The following is a 21,825-nucleotide window of genomic DNA, read 5'->3' as shown; positions in this document are numbered from 1 at the left end:
GAAGAAGAACAAGAGAGAGAGAGAGAGAGAGAGAGAGAGAGAGAGAGTATTTATTTAAAGAACATGTTAACACCATGTGTACCTTCTCGCCGATCGTCCGTCTCCTGGCGTAGCAAATCCTACACCTGCGTTGGCCTGTCTCTAAGGTAAAGTGGCAATAAAACACATTTTTTATTTATTATTTCTTTATAATTAACTTTTTTACATGCTTCTCTCATATTATGCAGTTATTTTATTGTTATGTGTAATTATGTGTAGCCATTTATTAAGGATTTATTATGGGTTTTTAGGCTGAGGAACGAATTAAATGAATTACCATGTATTCTTATGGGAAAATTCGTTTCTACATCCGATCATTTTCTACATCCGAAGTTGGTTGTGGAAAGAATTAAATTCGTATGTAGAGGTACCACTGTATATATATATATATATATATACATATATATATATACATACATATATATATATATACATACATATATCTACATATATACATATATATACATATATACATATATATATATACATATATATACATATACATACATATATATATACAGTATATATATATATACATATACATACATATACATATATATATACATATACATATATATACACATATATACATATACATATATATACACATATATATATACATATATATATATATATATATATATATATATATATACATAATACATACACATATATAATGACGGAAATTTTTCTCATAGAGTTGGGGCAACAACAGGGATGAAAGCTTTTAAAATTAGGAGAAGGTCGAAGCAATATTAAGAGGCAGAAAAAGATGAGAGAGAGAGAAGTTTGGATTCGAACTGGGGGAGCAACTTCCCCAAGTTCGGGGGCCCTCTTGCCAGTCACCAAGTTTCAACACGGGAATGATATGCCGAGCTGAAGCTCAATGACTTCAAGGCATTCTCTCATTAAGAGGAGAGGAGAGAGAGAGAGAGAGAGAGAGGGAGAGAGAGAGAGAGAGACTCGCATCCTATTATTCATCATTAAGCGTCTAAAGTATATTTAGAAATAAGTTGTAGGTCACTTTGGTTGAAGGGGAAAAATAAGACAATCATAACAAAGCAGCTTCACAATAAGGGCAGTTGCGTACAAAGTACAAGATCGGCTGATCGTTTTCATGTTATATTTTACTTTACGGAGATTCACGTCGCCATACATTCTGCAAAACATATCAAAACAAATCCAGCCAGATTTTGGTTGCTGACATAACAGCTCTCCACTACTTCCTATTAATTTGAAGAATTGTATTCATGAATTTGTCCTTATGGCCCGCCGCCTAGGGCCTGGGGCCACGTCATTCAGTGATAATGGTGATGTGGGGTCTCTGCAGTTGCACTATGAACCAAAACTTAAATTGGGTTGGGTAGCAAGAAAGAAAAGTAGAAGATGGAACCGGGGGGAGAGTTTGAAGGACAAGGGTATGTGGGTGCAGCTTGGGGGGGGGGGGGAGGTTGCGCAGGGACGTTGCAAATATGTTTCAGTTATGAGTAATTGCACCACGGAATTGTATCCTACGAAACTACCAATTCACGAAGGAATCCGTTCAGGTCCTTAAATCATGCATGGACAACCTAAGGCCCTCTACCCAAATCCAGCCCACAATGACGTTTCCTATTGCCCGTGGAAACCTTTAATGTTTAAATAATAATAGGAAAAAAAGGGGGGGATCCGAAAAATCGTTAGTCTCTTTGTCCTACAGCAACTTTAAGATTTGCTAGATGATTAAGTTTAAATTCTAATCTTCTTAGTTTTAAAAAGGGTTTAAGAGGTATTGGTAAGCTCTGTTAATTGGATCTTAAAATGCTAAGTTTGTGTTGGTGTTTGTTATCCTTTCTTCAAAGTTTTCAAAGTCAAAGTAGAAAACAGATTGAAAATTAATGAAAGAATTGAAAAAGCAGCAGACAATATTCGTCAAGAAACGGGATGATACCGAAAATATTATTCGTGCTATTTATATTGTTGGCAAGAAAATCGCACAACATTCGAAACATTATTCCAATGGTTCATTTGTGAAAGAGCGCCGACAAGCATTAGTTGATATTTTGTAACCAGCTATAAGGAAATTGATAATATTAGTTTGTTTTGTAGAACTGTAAGAAGAATGGTTGACGAACTTTCAAAGAAATTTCCTCGAAATTTATGCATTTTTCCTTGGCTATTAATAAAAGTACTGAAGTGTCAAATACAGACCAACTTGCAGTTTTTGTATATGAATTTAATGCTGACTTCAATATCACACAAGAAATTATTGGTGTTCAAGCAACGAAAGACACCACCACTGGAAAGAATATTTTCCAGAAATTGAAAAACTTAAAGGCCAAATTTAATTTACATTTTGAAATACTTCATGGTTTATCAAAAAATCGTGCACCTGCAATGGTTGGTAGTAAAGTAGGTTTAACTTGAAAAAATCAGATCCGAATTAGCTTTTAAGAACATAGAAACAAAAGATTTCCCCGTGTTTCATTGTTCATAATTTGTAAAAAGAATGTGTGTACTAAGTCACTAAAATTTGAGCTTGTCATGTCCAAGGTTGTTTCTGGCATTCATTTTATAAAATCTCGAGCATTGAACCAGAGCCAGTTAAAATAAGATTTCTTGATGATGTCGGGGCAGAGTATGGAGATCTGATTTATTATTGTGAGGTGCGATGATTGCGTAATGAAAAAATGTTGAAACGATTTTATGATTTGTGGAGTGAAATTTTCACGTTTAAGGAAAGTAACGGGAAATCAATCACAGAATCAAGTTATGATGGCTGGATACGTGATCTTGTTGACTTTAGTTCATACCTTAATAACCCGAATTTGAAATTCCAAGGTGAGGGCCAATTCTTTCATTAGTAGTATAGTTATATAAAAAACATTTCAAAGCAAAACAAAAATGTGAGAAAGACAGGTGAGAAATGTTAACACTTACCATTTCCTTATTGCAAATCATGGTATAGCATACTGCATTTCATACGCTGATAAGCTAATAATAATTAACAAAAAATTCAGCAGTAGATTTCAAGATTTCAGATCAAAAGAAACTATTCAATCTCTTTTCTCTTCACCATCTGATATCGATGTTGACCAGACTCCCAAAGAATTACAGATGGAATTGATTGAACTCGAAGGGAATGAAGATTCTAAACGGGAAAGGAGTTATTATTCACTACTAGAGTTTTATAAATACCTCCCTAAAGAGGCCTCCTCCCGGATCATATATTTTGCAAGAAAGAAAAGGCCCTTCTTTGGTAGTACCTATAAATGTGAACAACTCTTTACGATAAAGAAATAAGCATAATAAAAATCAAGATCAAGACTGACAAACAATCAACATGAAACTAACTTAAGAATGGCCACTTCAGCATATCTCCAACATTAAGACTATTGAATAAACACCAAGCCAAAACTTCTCGGTTGAATGAGGTTTTGTGACCTTTTTTCATATGCCAAAAATTAATCAATTGTTTGATTTAATTCAATTGTCTTAAATTGTTTTTTTTTTAGCTTTCACCATCGTTATTTCAATGAGGTTGTGATATTTTTTTCTCGTATGACATTATAAAATTAATAAATTATGTGATTCAATTAATTCTTTTTTTACTCAATACCCTTTCTATTTAACGCAAATATATTAGATTGATAAATAAATGGAAAAATAAGTAGTTAAATTTATATATGTATAGTATATATGAATGTAGATGCATGCATGCTAATTTTGTAGGTCCATAATTAGGGCTCCGGATGTGAAAACTTAATCTTCCTCCCTCATGAACAAAGGTTGCCCATGCAAGCCTTAATTAAACACACAGGGGTTGACCCTGAGACCATAAGAATAGCGGGGTGGGGAGCAACGTTTTCCCGTCGGTTTCAAATGTCAATTTTAGGCAATTGGTTGGACTGTCTTCTGGAAGCATTTAACTTACAAAAAAATGATGTCACCATGTCTCAAATAATTTTCTTATACTTTTTTCGTAAATTCAAATTGTCTAAAACCGTGATAAATAATTTGGTTTTGACACAGCAAATACAAGTCAAACGTCCAATTTTATTGTTAAGATGTTACATAATGATAAAACAATAACAGCCCTTTCAATGTGTTAAATACTTTTTCTTCCAAAGGCAGTAGGTGGGCCAGGCCAGGCACCAACCACCCGTTGAGATACTACCGCTAGAGATTTATTGGGTCCTTAGACTAGCCAGACTGTAATACATTGGATTCCTCTCTCTGCCTACACATACACGGAATAGTCTGGCCTATTATTTCCACATTATCCACTGCCCTCGTGCACCTGACAACCCTGACATCAAACAATTCTTATTCGCTCAAGGGTTAACTGCTGCACTGTAATTGTTCAGTAGCTACTTTCCTTTTGGTAAGGGTAGAAGAGACTCTTTAGCTGTGGTAAACTATTGTTCTCTAGTCTTGAGTAGTGCCATAGCCTCTGTACTATGATATTCCACTGTTTTAGGGTAGAGTGCACTTGCTTGAGGGTACAATGAGGCACAGTACTTTACTTCTCATCCTTTTTCTTTTCCTCCATAGTTTATATATGAAGGATTTATTTCAATGTTGTTATTGGTCTTAAAATATGTCATTCTAATTGTCCATTACTGCTCTTGTAGTTCATTTATTTCCTTAATTAATTTCCTCTATGGGCTACTTTTCCTGTTGGAGTCCTTAAGCTTATAGTATCCAGCTTTTCCAACTAGGGTTGTAGCTTAGCAAATAATAATAATAATAATAATAATAATAATAATGTCGATGTTTTACCGCAGGTTTAGTCTTATTAGGTGGAGGGATTCTCTCCTCCTTCCTCATCAATTTCTATGAGTACCTGGCTGATATTAGTTCACACCTCTTCATCAGCTCCACACATGCACATCTGTAAGCAGTTGAGGCCCTGAGATCAACAGGAAAAATGAGACTTGCAACTGATTATCTTGCATCCATATTTGATGAGATAAGTAACTGTGCCTGGGGCTAGAGAATCCCTAGTTGGGATTGGCATTAGTCTATCCCCTTTCTTCCTTCCACCCATAGGTTGATGCTGGTGGTAGCTGAGGGTGGGGAATGTCATCTTGATACTATACCATGGCCTAGTAATGAGCTTGGGCAATGACTTCATGTAAGGCTCCTCGGAGGTAGCTTTTGAGCTTCCAGTTGTTTCTTGGTGAAAAGCTTTCACCTGAGTTCACTAACATCCACCAAAGTTATATAAGGGTCAGAGCAGGCAAACAAATTTCCCTATGGCACGTTCAGTGTCAACTCCAAGCTCCTCGGAGATTCCTAAGGCAGCAAACGCAGATATCACTGCCATGGAACATCTTCCCAGTGCCTGCCATCAGATAAGCTTCCCTTTGCTAACAAATCAGCCTATTATGTCTGCTTCAGAGAAGGCATGAAGTCCTAGTAGGTCTTTAGCATTTACTAGCATTGTTACTCTCTTTTGGTTCCACTAACTAGTGTCCAGAGGTGATAGTAATGGGGGGTTGCAAGGACAAACACATCAGTGTCAGGTGATTGAATGTAATTTTCTGTTGTTCCTCTTCGAGCAGCATACAGACTGTGGAAAATAATGCTTGTGTCAGCTTCTTCATGAGAGCTGCAGAGATGTTGAACATCCATAGAGTTTGCGAGTGCCCCCTGCCATGAAGTAACTTTGAAGACTGGGCCTACCCTCCAAATGGTGGAGTACTTTCTTTGGAAGATAAACCGTCAGTTCATCTTGGGTTGTGATGCTAGACAAGAACTGCTTTGCTCACACTTTATCAACTGGTGTGTTATTGGCAACATGATAAGCAGTGGCTGGCTTTCCAACCTGCCATCTCTCTTGTAGCCTCCTTCAGTGAAGTGGGAAGATCATAACGGTCATGGACTAGATAGACCTCATAATAGTTGCAGCACCTGCAGATCAGTGTATCTGTGAAGTAGTCAGCCCATTAAGCACATGTCATGGCCCTAGGAGATTTACCCATTGCCTAGACAACTGCCATTTCATCAATGCCAGTCACCTTCCTTGGTGGTAATAAAGCAATATCATTAGTGACATCTGGTTGCAGATCACCATCAGTCTTGTTTGACAGCACCTCAAGTATAGCATTTAGCTTGCTCTTGTCTGTGCTTGGCAGGAGTTCCCCACTCACTGTGAACAAGGCTCGTGGGAAGGCAGTAAACTCCTGCTGACCAATGCCCTCTTTGAGATTGATCTTAGGGCATGAGCATAAAACAATCAACATGCAAGCGAATAGTGACCTATCATCCTTAAGCTCATTTACTTGATCATCCAGTATGTGTTTCATTGACTTCCTTACTGCTGTAAAAGCTCTTTGTCCTCACTGCTGCTGGCTGCACCTCGCTGAACCTTCTGAACCTAGCATGAGATGTGATAACATCAATAGCACAATCATCATCCTCAGTGATAGTAGCACTCCCCTGTACCTTCCAATTCTGATTCTTGCTGGCATCAGCAGCATTTTTCTGTTGTTTACTTGCACTGAAAATACGCACCTTATGAACTGGTTTTTTGTTGTCTTGTTGGCAGAAGAAACACAGGCTTGCATTGAAAGGAAATGTTGCTGAATGTATGAAGTAAGGAGTCTTGCTTTCAGCAGTCTGGTACCCTAGTTGCAGCTGCAGAGGAAGGTTCTCTTTTGATGATGTTGACTCTCTCCTTGTTGGCAGGCCTTCTGGTATCGTTCTAGGTGACCACTGTGAAATGTTGACCCATAACATTTTCTGTACCACTTTGTTTTCTTTTCTTTCAGATCCGTGGCAGTATATTCTTGGAATTGTCTGCTGATCTGGAAATATTCAGCATCTCCATACTGCCCTGTTTCATATAAAAACTGAAGGGACTTATCTTATACTTCTTTTGATGGTTCAGTCACTGGATCACGAATGGCTCCTGACACTGAATGTGACTGCTTAATGCAACATACCAGATTTATGGGTCCCCTTGGGTGAATATAGATGTATATTTATTATTCTAAGGCCTTAACTATCATGTAAAAAGTCGGATGTGATTCAACATTGGTCATCTTCTGGAAAAGCAAAAAGTGACATCACGTGTTGGTTTGTGTCGTTAGTGGAATAGTTGATGAAAAGCTTATAACAAAATCTGCTAATTTTGTCTTACAGGTAAACAAGCCTTCTGCAATGAATACATTGGTAGTTCTGAATGTATATTTGCGCACAAAAACTTTAGATAAACAAAATTGAACATTCTGGTACTTCGATTTTTAAAATGAAACTTGGGCAATGTAGAGTTTTCGGCCAAATTTAACTTTTCAATTAGAGCTTAATGAAATAATTGACGACATAATTTTTCCACTTCCTAGTAATGCAAAGAACACATTCATAACAGTTGCAAAAAATTAACGGGAATCCCAGTTTGTTACATCCCCACCCCCCGACCCATAAAAGACAGTCGCACATTGTTGTCGGGAAGAAGGCTATTTGATGAAAGTCGCAGAGAGCTCACCAAACAAGTCATTGAAGTCTCAACTTGAAGGAGAGACGTTACACCAGGGTCTCTCTCCCTGGGAATCAGAAAGAGGTAAGGAATCTGACCTTATATTACGAGTAACCTTATTATTCTATCTTTTTTCATCATTAGTTTCCATGGTTATTTTATCAAATGATGGTTATATTACAGGCTGACAGTAGTAGTGTTGAAAAATACATACCTCAAATTGGGCCATTTTCGTGCATTCAATTTTTTGGGTGATTTAGAATATACCCCAAAAAGCACTGATAGATGGAGGTTCATATGAAATACTGTAGTCATTCGCTGGTTTTCGCTTTTCCCCGTTCGTCATGTGTCAAATACATACATACGATGTCTGCATTGCAAATAAATAATATATAAAAGCGATTGGTCAGTGTTCATGATACACTAAAGTAAATATTCTTTAAAACTTGTTCACAATCGCCACCCAAGGCCACCAAACAAACAAGCAGCCATTTAAAAGAATTTGGCAATGCAAATAATAAAATACTCGTCGCAAAAAAAAAAAAATCAATTGTTCGGGTACTAACAATGTTGATAAATTTAGGTGTAGTTTGTAGCTTATATATATATATATATATATATATATATATATATATATATACAGTATATATATATATATATACATATATAAATATATATAAATAAATAAATATATTTATAATATATATATATATATATATATATATATATATATATATATATATATATATATATATATATATATATATATATATATATATATAATTATGATCTGATGATAAGAGATACGTGGTATCTACTTATGCATAATGCTTGTTATTATTAGTGTTCAAGAAAATAAAGAATAAAAAAGATGGAACTAATTAATGATATATATATATATATATACATATATATATATATATATCATCATCATCATCTCCTACGCCTATTGGCGCAAAGGGATTCGGTTAGCTATATATGTGTGTGTATATATATATATATATATATATATATATATATATATATATATATATATATATATAATATATATATATATATATATATATATATATATATATATATATATATGAAATAGAACTCCAAATGAAAGGTACGATGCCTATCAATCATGCCACCAGAGGTTCTTAAAAAACTTGGAACCTAAGTGCTACCTCTATTTCAGGACTCATTGTCTTGCTTAGCAGCGAGTTTAACCCTGCTTGCCTCCTACCCACTAATCCGGTTGATAGCATTAAATTCGAATTACCATTAATCAGTCAATGTATGATTAAACTTAACCCATATTGATACTCTCTGGGGGTCGGCTTTTTCTTGTGTAAGACAAGATCTATAGCACCATTTGCAAGATATCATGAATATGCGGTTCTTTCATTGATACAGTTAGAAAGGATATTTAAAGGAAGAGAGCTGATCAAAAACCGAACTGTGTAAGCCTGTGCCAAGCATAACATCTAAATTAGAATAGGGAAAGGATATTTTTTTTTTCCAAGGATGTGGTGATAATCAGGATACCACAATCTATATTTGCACATAATATGGAAAATTAATTTATTCGATAACCTACACCCATGTATTTAATTACTAAGCGACTTCATTGAACCGGTAACCTATTTGTATTTGCCTCAAAGATTTGTTACCTTAAAAGAACGCTGAATTTATAAGGCGTCTCAAGATTTTTGTTTATACCGAAAATGAGTGACTAAAAGTAACATAGAATAGAAATAAACATGTTTACGATAAAAGGGGGAAAGCCGAAGATATAGGGGTAAACAGGATACCTTGCGAGGAAAAGGATTCCCATGTGGATTTACCACTCCGAGAAAAAGCAAAGCTCGACGATCGGTAACATACAAATTTTCAATGTTCACATACTATTTAATAAAATCAAATATCATGAACTAGGATATGTCACAAACAGACTCTGGGAGTGCACGGTGTTTCGAAGGTCAGAAACCTTAAAGTTAGATAACTATAAACTTGTAAGAAGTCAAACTTTGATTTTTTGAATGGTCATATATATATATATATATATATATATATATATATATATATATATATATATATATATATATATCACATACATACATACATATATATGTATATATAAATATGTCTATATATTCATATGTATATGTATATATATATATATATATATATATATATATATATACGCATATATATATACATATATATATACATATATGATAAATTTTGCACATTTTTACGTGTTTTTTTCATATTCAAATAAGCCATATATATTTTTGATACATTAATGTCTGGATTCTCTTAACGATCTCGGGATCAGAGCCCCAGGCGAAATCACACAAAGACAAGAGCTTGGCTCCGGCCGGGAATCGAACCCTGGTCGGCAAGCTTGTATAGACAGTGACTTCGTGTCCAATCACTGTCTATACAAGCTTGCCGACCAGGGTTCGATTCCCGGCCGGAGCCAAGCTCTTGTCTTTGTGTGATTTCGCCTGGGGCTCTGATCCCGAGGTCGTTAAGAGAATCCAGACATTAATGTATCAAAAATATATATGGCTTATTTGAATATACATATATATATATATATTATATATATATATATATATATATATATATATATATATATACTGTATATATATGTATATGTATACATATATATATATACATATATACATATACATATATGTATATATATAAATAAATAAATATATATATATATATATATATATATATATGTATATATATATATACACACATATATATATGTGTGTGTATATATATATATATATATATATATATATATATATATATATATAAATATATTTCAACGGGGGAAAATAGTCCAGTGAGTATAGGAAATAAGGAAATAAATAAACTATTTGAAAAATAGCGAATAAAGAATATAAAATATATTAGGATCAGTAATAACGTTAAAATAAATCTGTCATATATAAACTACGAAGACACATGTCAGCCTGTACAACATAAAAACATTTGCTACGAGTTAGAACAGCTGAAGTTCCACCGATTCAACTGCCGGATTAGGAACATCATTTCACAATTTCATCACAGCTGGAATAAAACTTCAAGAATAGTGTAGCGTTGAACTTTATAGCGGGGAAGGCAACCGTGTTAGAATTAAATGCATATCTGGAGTAGTAATACTTACAAGATGGTACAGTCTGCGGAGATCTAAATGCAAAGGATGGCCAGATTTATGAAACATCTTATGCATAAAGAACTAACTGAACAGCAGTTTCAGAAACTGGTTAGAAAGTTAATCATCACCACCACCTCCTACGCCTATTGACGCAAAGGGCCTCAGATAGATTTCACCAGTCATCTCTATGTTGACCTTTTAATTCAATACTTCTCCATTCATCATCTCCAACGTCATGTTTCATAGTCCTCAGCCATGTAGGCCGAGGCCTTCCAACTCTTTTACTGCCTTGAGGAACCAAAGTGAAAGTTTGATGAGCTAATCTCTCATGGGGAGTGCGAAGAGCATTCCCAAACCATCTCCATCTACCCCTCACAATGATCTCATCCACATATAGCACCCGAGTAATTTCTCTGAGAGCTTTGTTCTCACATCTAAAAAAAAAAAAATTGTTGGATATTGCTTCACTGTCATACCATGACTCATGTCCATACGGTAACACCAATCTCACTAAACTGATATATAGCCTGACTTTTTATATCTAATTTCAGACGATTCGATTTCCAAATTTTACTTAACCTAGCCATTGTCTGATTTGCTTTTTTTTTCAATCATTCATTAGACTCCAATTCTAAAGGCACCGTATTAGAGATTCAAACGATTCTACCTCATCAATCTTTTCTCCTTCCAATGCTATTTCATTTTCCATTGCATATTCCGTTCTCATCATCGCAGTCTTTCTTCTATTTATCTTGAGCCCAGCCTCATGTGATATTTGATGCATTCTGATAAGCAAGCATTGCAAATCCTGTGATGTTCTCCTAATTAGGACACCATCATCAGCATACTCTAAAGTCAGCTAATTTCCTATTACCAATCCAGTCCAATCCTTCTCCGCAGTCATCAACTGTTCTAAGCATTACAAAATCCATGAGGATAAACAACAGGTAACAACAAATTCCCTTGGACTACTCCACTGTTCACTGGAAATTCATTTCACAAGGCTCCACTAACATTAACTTCGCACTTGCTATGCTCATGAACTGACAATCAAATTCACATGTTTAACAGAACTCCATTATAACACAGAACTCCACAAAATTGGCCGGGTGCACTTTTCTAAATCCTGCTTGTTCATATCTCAACTTTTCATCATCTCGGCAGTTATTCTATCGTATTATTATTATTATTATTATTATTATTATTATTATTATTATTATTATTACTTGCTAAGCCACAACCCTAGTTGGAAGAGCAGGATGCTATAAGCCCAGGGGCTCCAACAGGGAAAATAGCCAGTGAGTAAAGGAAAAAAGGAAAAATCAAATATTTTAAGAAAAATAACAAACTAAATATCTCCTATATAAACAATAAAAACTTTAACAAAACAAAGAGGGAGGGAAACAAGATGGAATAGTGTGCACAAGTGTAGCCTCAACCAAGAGAACACTAACCCAGGACAGTGGAAGACCATGGTACAGAGGCTATGGCACTACCCAAGACAAGAAAACAATGGTTTGATTTTGGAGTGTCCTTCTCCTAGAAGAGCTGCTTACCATAGCTAAAGTGGGTGAAGAATTGTTTGGTAATCTCTGTGTTATCAGGTGTATGAGGACTGAAGAGAATATGTAAAGAATAGGCAGACTATTCGGTGTGTGTGTGTGTGTGTAGGCAAAGGGAAAAGGAACCGTACCCAGAGAGAAGGAACCAATGTAGTACTGTCTGGCCAGTCAAAGAATCCCATAACTCCTGAGAGAAGGAACCAATTTAGTACTGTCTGATCAGTCAAAGGATCCCATAACTCGCTAGTGGTAGTATCTCAACGGGTGGCCGGTGCCCTGGCCAACCTACTACCATCTCTTGTGTTTTTTAATAATAGCTTCGACTTCAAACACACTGGATTCATTCAGGTATATCATTCAAATTATTCTCTTCATATATTCTATTCATGACCTCAATGTTCCATCCAACGTTGCCTTTCTTCATCTACTGTTGTTATAACAGACCCATCTCCTTTTTATGGGTACATGCTTCTTCTTCTTTGCCCCTGTGTAGTTTTCAATAATAATTCTATAAGCAATTCTTAGTCCATAGCCACTCCCTGAATTCCTAGCTTTGTCAGCCTCATCTGCTCTTGTCTAAATATTCTCTCCAGTCATTCCTGGCTTTTCTTTTGACCTCACTATCAATACGGGAATACTTAGCATGCTCTACCATGTAATTTTCATTATGTCCTCGAAACCTTTCAACAACAAATATTTGTCTGTTTCTTTTTTATAGTATCCCAAGTATCATTTGATATCCATAGCTTTCTCCTTGTAACTACATGTCTCATAATTTCACTACAAACTGGCTGATAAATGTTCTTAATATCACACCATTCTTAATCAATTTTGTCCAACAAATTAAGATGAGAGACAGTTCCTGAAGACCACACACGAGAACAATACTCGAAACAAGGTAGATTGAATTATAAAATTTCTTCACAACAGATTGATTAATGAAAATCTGACGACTTTCTCAATATTTCAATTTTTTTGCAATTAAAGATGAATCAGATTGAATATGTTTTTCAAAAGTAAATTTGAAATCAAGAATCTCAACTCAAATTTTGAAGTTGTATATAGTTAAAGAAAAATTATCAATGTATACATCTGGATGTTGAGGAGCAATCAACATACATCATACTTAGAGTTTTGTTAGGGTTCAACTTTATGCCCCATAATCTGCACCATGCACTAATTTTAGCTAGACTTTTATCAAGGGATTCAGCAAGTAGTAAGTTGGCCAGGGCACCAGCCACCCATTAAGATACTGCCGCTAGAGTCCTTTCAGTGGCCAGAGAGTACTACACTGGATTCATCCCTCTGGTTACGGCTCATTTTGTCTTTGCCTACACATACACTGAATAGTATGGCCTATTCTTACCTCATTCTCCTCTGTCCTCATACACCTGACAACACTGAGATTACCAAACGATTCTTCTTCGCTCAAGGGGTTATCTACTGCAATTTAATTGTTCAGAGGCTACTTTCCTATTGCTAAAGGCAGAAGAGACTCTAGCTATGATAAGCAGCTCTTCTTGGAGGACATTCCAAAATCAAACCATTGTTCTCTAGTCTTGGATAATGCCATAGCCTCTGTACCTTGGCTTTCCACTGTCTTGGATTAGAGTTCTCTTGTTTGGGGATACTCTCGGGCATGCTGCTCTATCTTATTCTCTTCCTATTGTTTTTTGAAGTTTTTATAGTTTGTGTGTAAAGGATCTAATTTAATGTTGTTACTGTTCTTGAAATATTCTACTTTGATAATTTATTCTTCACTTGTAGTTTATTTATTTCCTTGTTTCCTTTCCTCACTGTGTTATTTTTTCCTGTTGGAGATCTTGGGCTAATAGCATCTTGCTTTTCCAACTCGGGTTATAACCTAGCATGTAAATATAATGATAATAATAATAATAATAATAATAATAATAATAATAATAATCCTAAATCTACATTCAGGAGATGAAATTGATGTAAAAAGCATCATCTGCATATGTAATGAGCTTGCACTCTAGGCCAAACCACATATCATGTGTATACAGTAGGAAAAGTAATAGGCCAAGAACACTACCCTGAGGATCAGCAGACTTCACATTCCTATACTCACTATGGTGTCCATCAACAATAACTCTTTGCTATCTATTACTCCAAAATTCAATAATGATACTAAGAAAAGACCCACCTGCTCACAGCTGCTTGAGTTTGAAAACAAGGGAATCAAACACAGTCAAAAGCAGCACTAAAATCAAGGCCAATCATACGAGCTTCCCAACCACAATCAAGGAATTTCTATACAGCATTGGAAATTGTAAGGAGGACATCACATGCTTCAAGGCCTTTTCGAAAGCCAAAATGCAAACTAGTAAACAGATATTATATATATATATATATATATATATATATATATATATATGTGTAAATATATATATATATATATATGTAAATATATATATATATATATATATATATATATATATATATATATGATGTATATAAACATGGCTTATGTGAAAAAATAGAGGAATCTTATGCTAGAACACTTGAGGATATCTATACAGAAAGTAAAGAAATTCTAAAACTACATAAAGATAGTGAAAAAATTCAGATTGAGAAAGGAGCTAGACAGGGAGGCCACATCTCTCCTAGACTAATCACACCCTGCCTTGAATAAACGTTTAAGAATATGTATACAGCAAATGAAGGAATGAATGGGGAATAGTTTAACAAATTAAGATTTGCAGATGACACAGTTGTCCAGTGAATCACGGGAAGAATGGCAAAAGCTGATAGAAGATTTGAATAGAGAAAGCAGAAATGTAGGACTGAAAATGAATATGAGTAAAACTAAGATAATGTTCAATGAAAATGCAGAGACAACAAATAAAGAGTTATGGACGAGCTTTTAGAGATTGTTAATGAATATACATATTTCAGTACTTCCCAAGGACACGAGACTGAAATTAAAAGGATAAGCATGGGATGGAGAGCATTTGGTAATCAAAATGAGATTATGGAAACTAAAATGGCCCTTTCTCTTAATGGAAAAGTATCTAATCAGATGGTCCTACCAGTATTACCTTATGTATCGAAAACTTGAAGCCTTACTAAAGCCTTAGACTTAGTATAAAAAGGTACTTACAACTCAAAGAGCTCGGGAAAGAATAATGATGGGATTAACACTAAGAGACAGAAAAAGAGCAACATAAATACGAGGGCAAAAGTAAAGTAGAGGATGTTCTCACAATATGTAAGAAAAAACAGACATGGGCAGGACATATAATGAGAATGATATATAATAGTTTGACATTTAGAATAGCAGACTGGGTCCCTAGAGATTGCACAAAAAAAAAAAAAAAAAAAAAAAAAAAAAAAAAAAAAAAAGCAGGGAAAGGAAGAAAAGACGATGGATTGACGAACTAAGAAAGTTTGCGGCTGTGGACTAGCATAGAAAAGACCATAAACAGATAAGACGCAAGTGGAAGGACATGTCTGAGGCCTTAGTTCTGCAATGGACTACTAACGACTGATGATGATTATGATATATACTGTATATGAGTGAGTGTATGCGTGAACGTACCCTATTCCCGACACGGTATCAAGTTCGATAAAGTTAAGCAATGTCTGAAGTGGTTAGTACTTGGATTAACATCGATGGCACATAAACAATCCTCTTGAATACCCATGGGTAAAACCGTTCTACCAGAAATTGACGTCATAAACATTGCTAAAATAGGAGGATGATAACAGTCATGGCGCCAATCAAATATGCATATATATGCGTCTACATATCATATACAAAGAGATTCTCTCTCTCTCTCTCTCTCTCTCTCTCTCTCTCTCTCTCTCTCTCTCTCTCTCTCTCTCTCTCTCTCTCTCTCTCTCTCTCTCTCTCTCTGTCAATTGTACTTCATCAGAACCCTGCTCCTTGTTGTAATGCAGCCTTAACAACAAACGTCATATTTAGTAAGCCATGAAAATACACATTACCGTCGTCACGTAAAATGGAACGTGAACGTCAAAACGCCAGTGTTCCTTCGCACAGTTCAACTTTGCCTTTGTCTTTTTTTCTTTTTTTTTCGCAAATTTGGAAGTCACATATTCGTGAGTGATTGTGCGTTGTTTCCTCTTTATATAACAAGCTGGGCTAAAGTATTTTACATATGAATGAAAACTTCCGTTAATATCGTTAAAAGAAAACAATTGGCTGTTCATATAGATTCGTTTTTACAAACTTATACATAGTAGTGAATACGTTTGGACTATACAGTATAGATGGACAGAACAGTTGCTGGGTACAACCCAAGGCTTTTTCTTCTCGCAATCATAAATTGCAATGAGGTTTTAAGGATATCCTTGTTGATTAAATGTCTTAAGACTCACAATGCCGTCTATTTGAGGTCCTCATAAAACCGTTTAACCAACAATCCTGTTAAAGTTTAAGTTATTTAAAGTATAAAAAGAAAGTCACAGAGTCCGTAATCGAGTTACATAACATCTCCAGCTTCAACATTCATATGTAGATGGACCTTAATAGCAATTCCTCACTTATTAATTACTCCTATCATCATTCTAATTCTCATTCATCACTCTGGACTACACGTTGAACAGCCTCTACATAAGCAAAACAATAAGACTATAATAAAAGGGAAAAGGCAACAGCTCGATGTTGGAGTTGAGGGAGATTATTCAGCACTGAAGGCAACCGAGGTAAAATACTCCATTTTTTTTTTTTCGGTAAAATCTGAATTCAGTTCTGAGATATCTTGAATGCGAGATATCCATTTGCCTAATCTCTCTCTAACGGTTTAATTTCTAAGAGTGTTTAGGTCCAATATTAATGTTTAGAAAATGACATTGAATGCATACCACTCGAACCAACAATTCTAGAAGGACTTCTACCATTCTACCATTCCAATAACTATCCTCCAAACACTTGAATAGTTTCAACTGGTAAACCGTCTAAATTATATATATATATATATATATATATATATATATATATATATATATATATATAATATATATATATATATATATATATCATCACCTCCTCCTACGCCTATTGACGCAAAGGGCATCGGTTAGATTTCGCCAGTCGTCTCTATTTTAGACTTTTAATTCAATACTTCTTTATTCATCATCATTTACTTCGCGCTCCAAAATCATCAGCCATGTAGGCCTGAGTCTTCCAATTCTTCTAGTGCCTTGTGGAGCCCAGCTGAAGGTTTGGTGAACTAATCTCTCTTGGAGAGTGCGAAGAGCATGACAAAACCATCTTCACCTACTCCTCATCATGATCTCATCCACATATGGCACTCGAGTAATCTCTCTTTATAGTTTCCTTTCTAATCCTGTCCTGGCATTTAACTCCCAATATCCTTCTGAGGGCTTTGTTCTCAAATCTAATAAATCTATTGGAGACTGTTTCATTGTCATACTATGACTCATGTCCATATATATATATATATATATATATATATATATATATATATATATATATATATATATATATATATACAGTATACAATAGAACAACTAGAAATAATAGGATCGAAACGGAAGTTCATTATACATTTATTAATATTCTATCAGTTTACTGCTGCAACCAATGCTATTAAATGATCTTTCTCTAACGACCCTACGTCAAGGATCTCAAATAGAATGAATGAATAATTATTGATTATTTGGCATCATAACATAGATCCTAGAGAGAGATAAAAAAATTGAGATTGGTGACTTCAATGCTAAAGTTGGAGGGAATAATTGAGGTATAGAGAATGTGATGGGTGTTGAAGGTCTTGACGAAGTTGCAAAGGAAAATGGAGCCCATTTTATAAGTTTTCGTTAAACAAACAATCTTGTTATTGGAGGTACTCTTTTGCAGCGCAAGAGTATCCACAAATATAAATGGAATTCCCCATGTAGCAATTAGAAAAATCAAATAGATCACATAGCCATTAATAAAGAGAGAAGGAGGACTCTGAGAAATGTAAGAAGCAATAGAGGTGCAGATATTGGTAGTGATCACCAGTTACTCATTGCCACATTGAAATTAAAACTGAAAGCACAACAGAAATGTAGATAGAATACCTAAGTTTGAAACAACTATGCTTTTAGAAGATGAGCAGAGTAACATTTACAATTGAATGTAGGAACCGATTTGCAGTCTTAGAGACTATAAGAGACAAAGAACAGACAATTAACGAAGAATGGTGCAATATTAACAACATATATCAGTCAGTTGGAAGTGAAGTTTGGGGACAGGCAGTTACAAGGAGAAAGCCATGGATATCAAATGACACTTGGAATACTATAAAAAGGAGACAAAAGGCAGAAATTTATTGTTGAAAGATTTCGAGGAAGTAATGAAAATTACAAGATAGAGCATGCTAAATATTCCAGTATTGATAGTGAGGTCAAGAGAAAGGCCAGGAATGACTGGAGAGAATATTTAGATAGGAAAGCTGATGAGGCTGACAAAGCTATAAATTCAGGGTGGCTATGATGTAAAAATTGCTCATGGAATTGTTAATGAAATCTCTACAGGGGCAAAGTAGTGGTAGCATATACCCATCAAAAAGAGATATGGATTTGTTATAACAACAGTAGACGAAGAAAGGCAACGTTGGATGGAACATTTTAGTGAGGTCCTGAATAGGAGATATGAAGGGCATAATCTAATTCATATACCTGAAGCTGAGGAGGACCTTGATGTGCCCATGAATGAATTCAGTGTTTGAAGTCGAAACTATCATTTTGGTAGGTAGTAGGTTGGCCAGGGCACCAGCCCCCCGTTAGGATACTACCGGTAGAGACTTATTGGGTACTTTCGCTTGCCAGAGAGTTCTACAATGGATCCCTCTCTTGGGTTACGGCTCACTTTATCTTCACCTACACATACACACATAGTCTGGTTTTTTCTTTCCACATACTCCTCTGTCCTCAAACACATGACAACACTCTGATTACGAAAAAATTCTTCTTTGCTCAAGGTGTTAACTACTGCATTGTAGCTGTTCAGTGGTTACTTTCGTCATGGTAAGGGTAGAAGAAACTCTTTAGTTGTGGTAAGCAGCTCTTCTAGGAGAAGGACACTCAAAATTCAAACCATTGTTCTCTAGTCTTGTGTAGTGCCATAGCCTCTGTACTATGGGCTTTCACTGTCTTGGGGTAGAGTTATTTTGATTGAGGGTACACTCGGGCATGCTGTTCTATCTCATTACTCTCCCTCTTATTTTTCTAAGCTTTCTTAGTTTACTTATGAAAGATCCAATAAAGTGTTATTGCTGTTCTTAAAATATTTTGTTTTGATTGTTTATTACTTCTCTTGTAGTTTATCTATTAACTTGTCCCTTTCCTCACTGGGCTATTTTATTTTTCCCTGTTGGAGTCCTTGAGCTTATGGCACCTTGAATATCAAACTAGGGCAATAGCTTAGCTTGTAATAATAATAATAATAATAATAATAATAATAATAATAATAATAATAATAAACTTAAACCCCTAAATATGATGAAATGACTGCAGAGATGAAACTGGTAAAAAATGAAGTGACTCCCAAAATATTTACAAGATTAATTTGTAGATTGTGGCATGAAGAGGCAAAACCTTATGAATGGGAGCTAGGAGTGTGGGTGAAAATGGCAAAAAAAAAAAAAAAAAAAAAATTAAATCCGACTGATTGCAATAATTACGGAGGCATCACACTTCCGAAAATATATAGTATGCTTATCAAAAGAGACTAGAGAGAAAGATTGACGAAAAAAGTGAAAGATGAAAAAGCAGGATTTAGAAAAGGTAAAATTTGTACTGATTAAATTTTCATTTTAAGACATGTATAGCAATGTGCAGGATACAGAAATCTACTTTTGATGGCATTTGTGGATTATAATAGTGCGCACCAGCCTATTTTGCTTTATTATGGAATTTCTCATAAATATGTAAATTTGATGAAGTTTGTGCATGAGCACAAGTGCAAAATTAATGTTAGCGGAGTCCTATCAAATGAATTTCCAGTAAACAGTGTAGTACTCCAAGGGAATGCTTTGTAACCTTTGTTGTTTATCAACCTCATAGAATTTGTAATGCATAGAACAGTTGGGATGGTGCAGGATTGGACTAGACTGGTAACAGAAACTTAGCTGACATAGAGTACATGATGACGCCACAGGATTTGCAATGCTTGGTTACCAAACTGCATGAAATAGCAAATGAGGTTGGGCTCAAGATGAATAGAAGAAAGACAGAGATGATGGGAACGGAAAATGAAATGGAAGATGAAATGGAAGGAGAAAGGATTAATGAGGTAAAATCATTTAAATATTTAGGAAATATGATCTCTAATACAATGGCTAGGTTAAGTAAAATTTGGAAATCATATCGCCTGAAATGACATGAAAATCAAGCTATACATCAGTTTAGAGAGGTTGGTGTTTCTGTATGAACATGAGTCACGGTATGACAATGAAGCATTATCCAATAGATTTTATAGATTTGAGAACAAAGCTCTCAGAAGAATATTTGAAGTTAAATGGCAGGAAAGGATTAGAAATGAAAGTATGAGAGATTACTCGAGTGCCATATGTGGATGAGATCATGGTGAGGGATAGATGGAGATGGTTTGGGCATGTTCTTCACTCTCCCCAAGAGAGATTAGTCCACGAAACTTAACTGGTCTCCACAAGGCACTAGTAGAGTTGGAAGACCAAGGCCTACATAGCTGAGGACTATAAAGCATGAAGTGAGAAATGATAAATGGATAAGTATTGATCTAAAAGCACAAGATAGAGATGACTGGTGAAATCTAACCGAGGCCCTTTGTGTCAGTAGAAGTAGGAGGAGATGATGATAAAAACGTGTAAAATTTCATATACCATTTAAGAACGAGTAAGAAGGCCAGCTTCCAATATGAACTTAAAAATGGCACTGGCATCATATAAAATGTCTCCTACAAGAATTTTGTTGATAGTGTACCTGCCATCCTCATTGCAAGCTTCAGAGATGAATCTTTCTTTGATATCAGTAAAACTAGGACATTCAACAAGAAAATGCCTAACGGTTAGGGGATTGATTAATTTGAGGTTCTTTTAGCATCCTGACATCTAAGGTCATTGACACCGATATCGTTTATTGTAAATAAAAGAAAAAAAAATATTCAAATAAAACCATAAAAGCAAATATGTCATTTTAATAGTTCTATATTTTTTAGAAGACCTGCTTCTGAAATAAAGCTAAAAATACCAATAGCATGGTAGGACACATCATGTCCAAGAATCTTGGCAAAGATGAACCTGCCATCCTCACCTCGAGCCTCAAACAGATATCTATTTCTTTCAATACTATATGTGGGGCATTTGGTCAACAAATGCCTCACTGTCAATGGTACCAAAAGTCATCGCAATATGGTTGATATTGGGCCCCCAGCAAAAACTCGTGTGTCAACCGAATGTGACCAATGCGGAGACAACAAAGAGTAGTCTCCCACTTTCAGGGCATTATGTTATATCTCCAAGGGGATATACTATTCAATATTTCTTTCATCTTATTTTGAACCAAACTATCCCAATGTTGTTGCCAATTATTATAAACCAACTTCTTAATGCTAAGTAAAAAAT

General features: G+C 35.2%; 2 protein-coding genes across 3 annotated transcripts in view; one reads left to right on the top strand and one right to left on the bottom strand.

Moving 5' to 3' along the window:
• Positions 1–21,825, bottom strand: part of LOC137644463 (4-hydroxybutyrate coenzyme A transferase) — a 321,602-nt gene that overhangs the window by 183,158 nt on the left and 116,619 nt on the right.
• Positions 7,454–21,825, top strand: part of LOC137654698 (putative leucine-rich repeat-containing protein DDB_G0290503) — a 95,326-nt gene continuing 80,954 nt past the window's right edge. For both annotated transcript variants that reach the window (XM_068388601.1, XM_068388594.1), the window contains exon 1: positions 7,454–7,585. In XM_068388601.1, coding sequence (XP_068244702.1) covers positions 7,489–7,585 — 97 coding nt within the window. In that variant the 5' untranslated portion in view covers positions 7,454–7,488. The remainder of the gene's footprint in view (positions 7,586–21,825) is intronic.

Source organism: Palaemon carinicauda, chromosome 1 (genome assembly GCF_036898095.1).
Source record: "Palaemon carinicauda isolate YSFRI2023 chromosome 1, ASM3689809v2, whole genome shotgun sequence".
In the NCBI taxonomy this organism is placed as follows: domain Eukaryota; kingdom Metazoa; phylum Arthropoda; class Malacostraca; order Decapoda; family Palaemonidae; genus Palaemon; species Palaemon carinicauda.
Note: the sequence above shows the minus strand (reverse complement) of the source record. Positions and strands in the feature narration are given on the sequence as shown.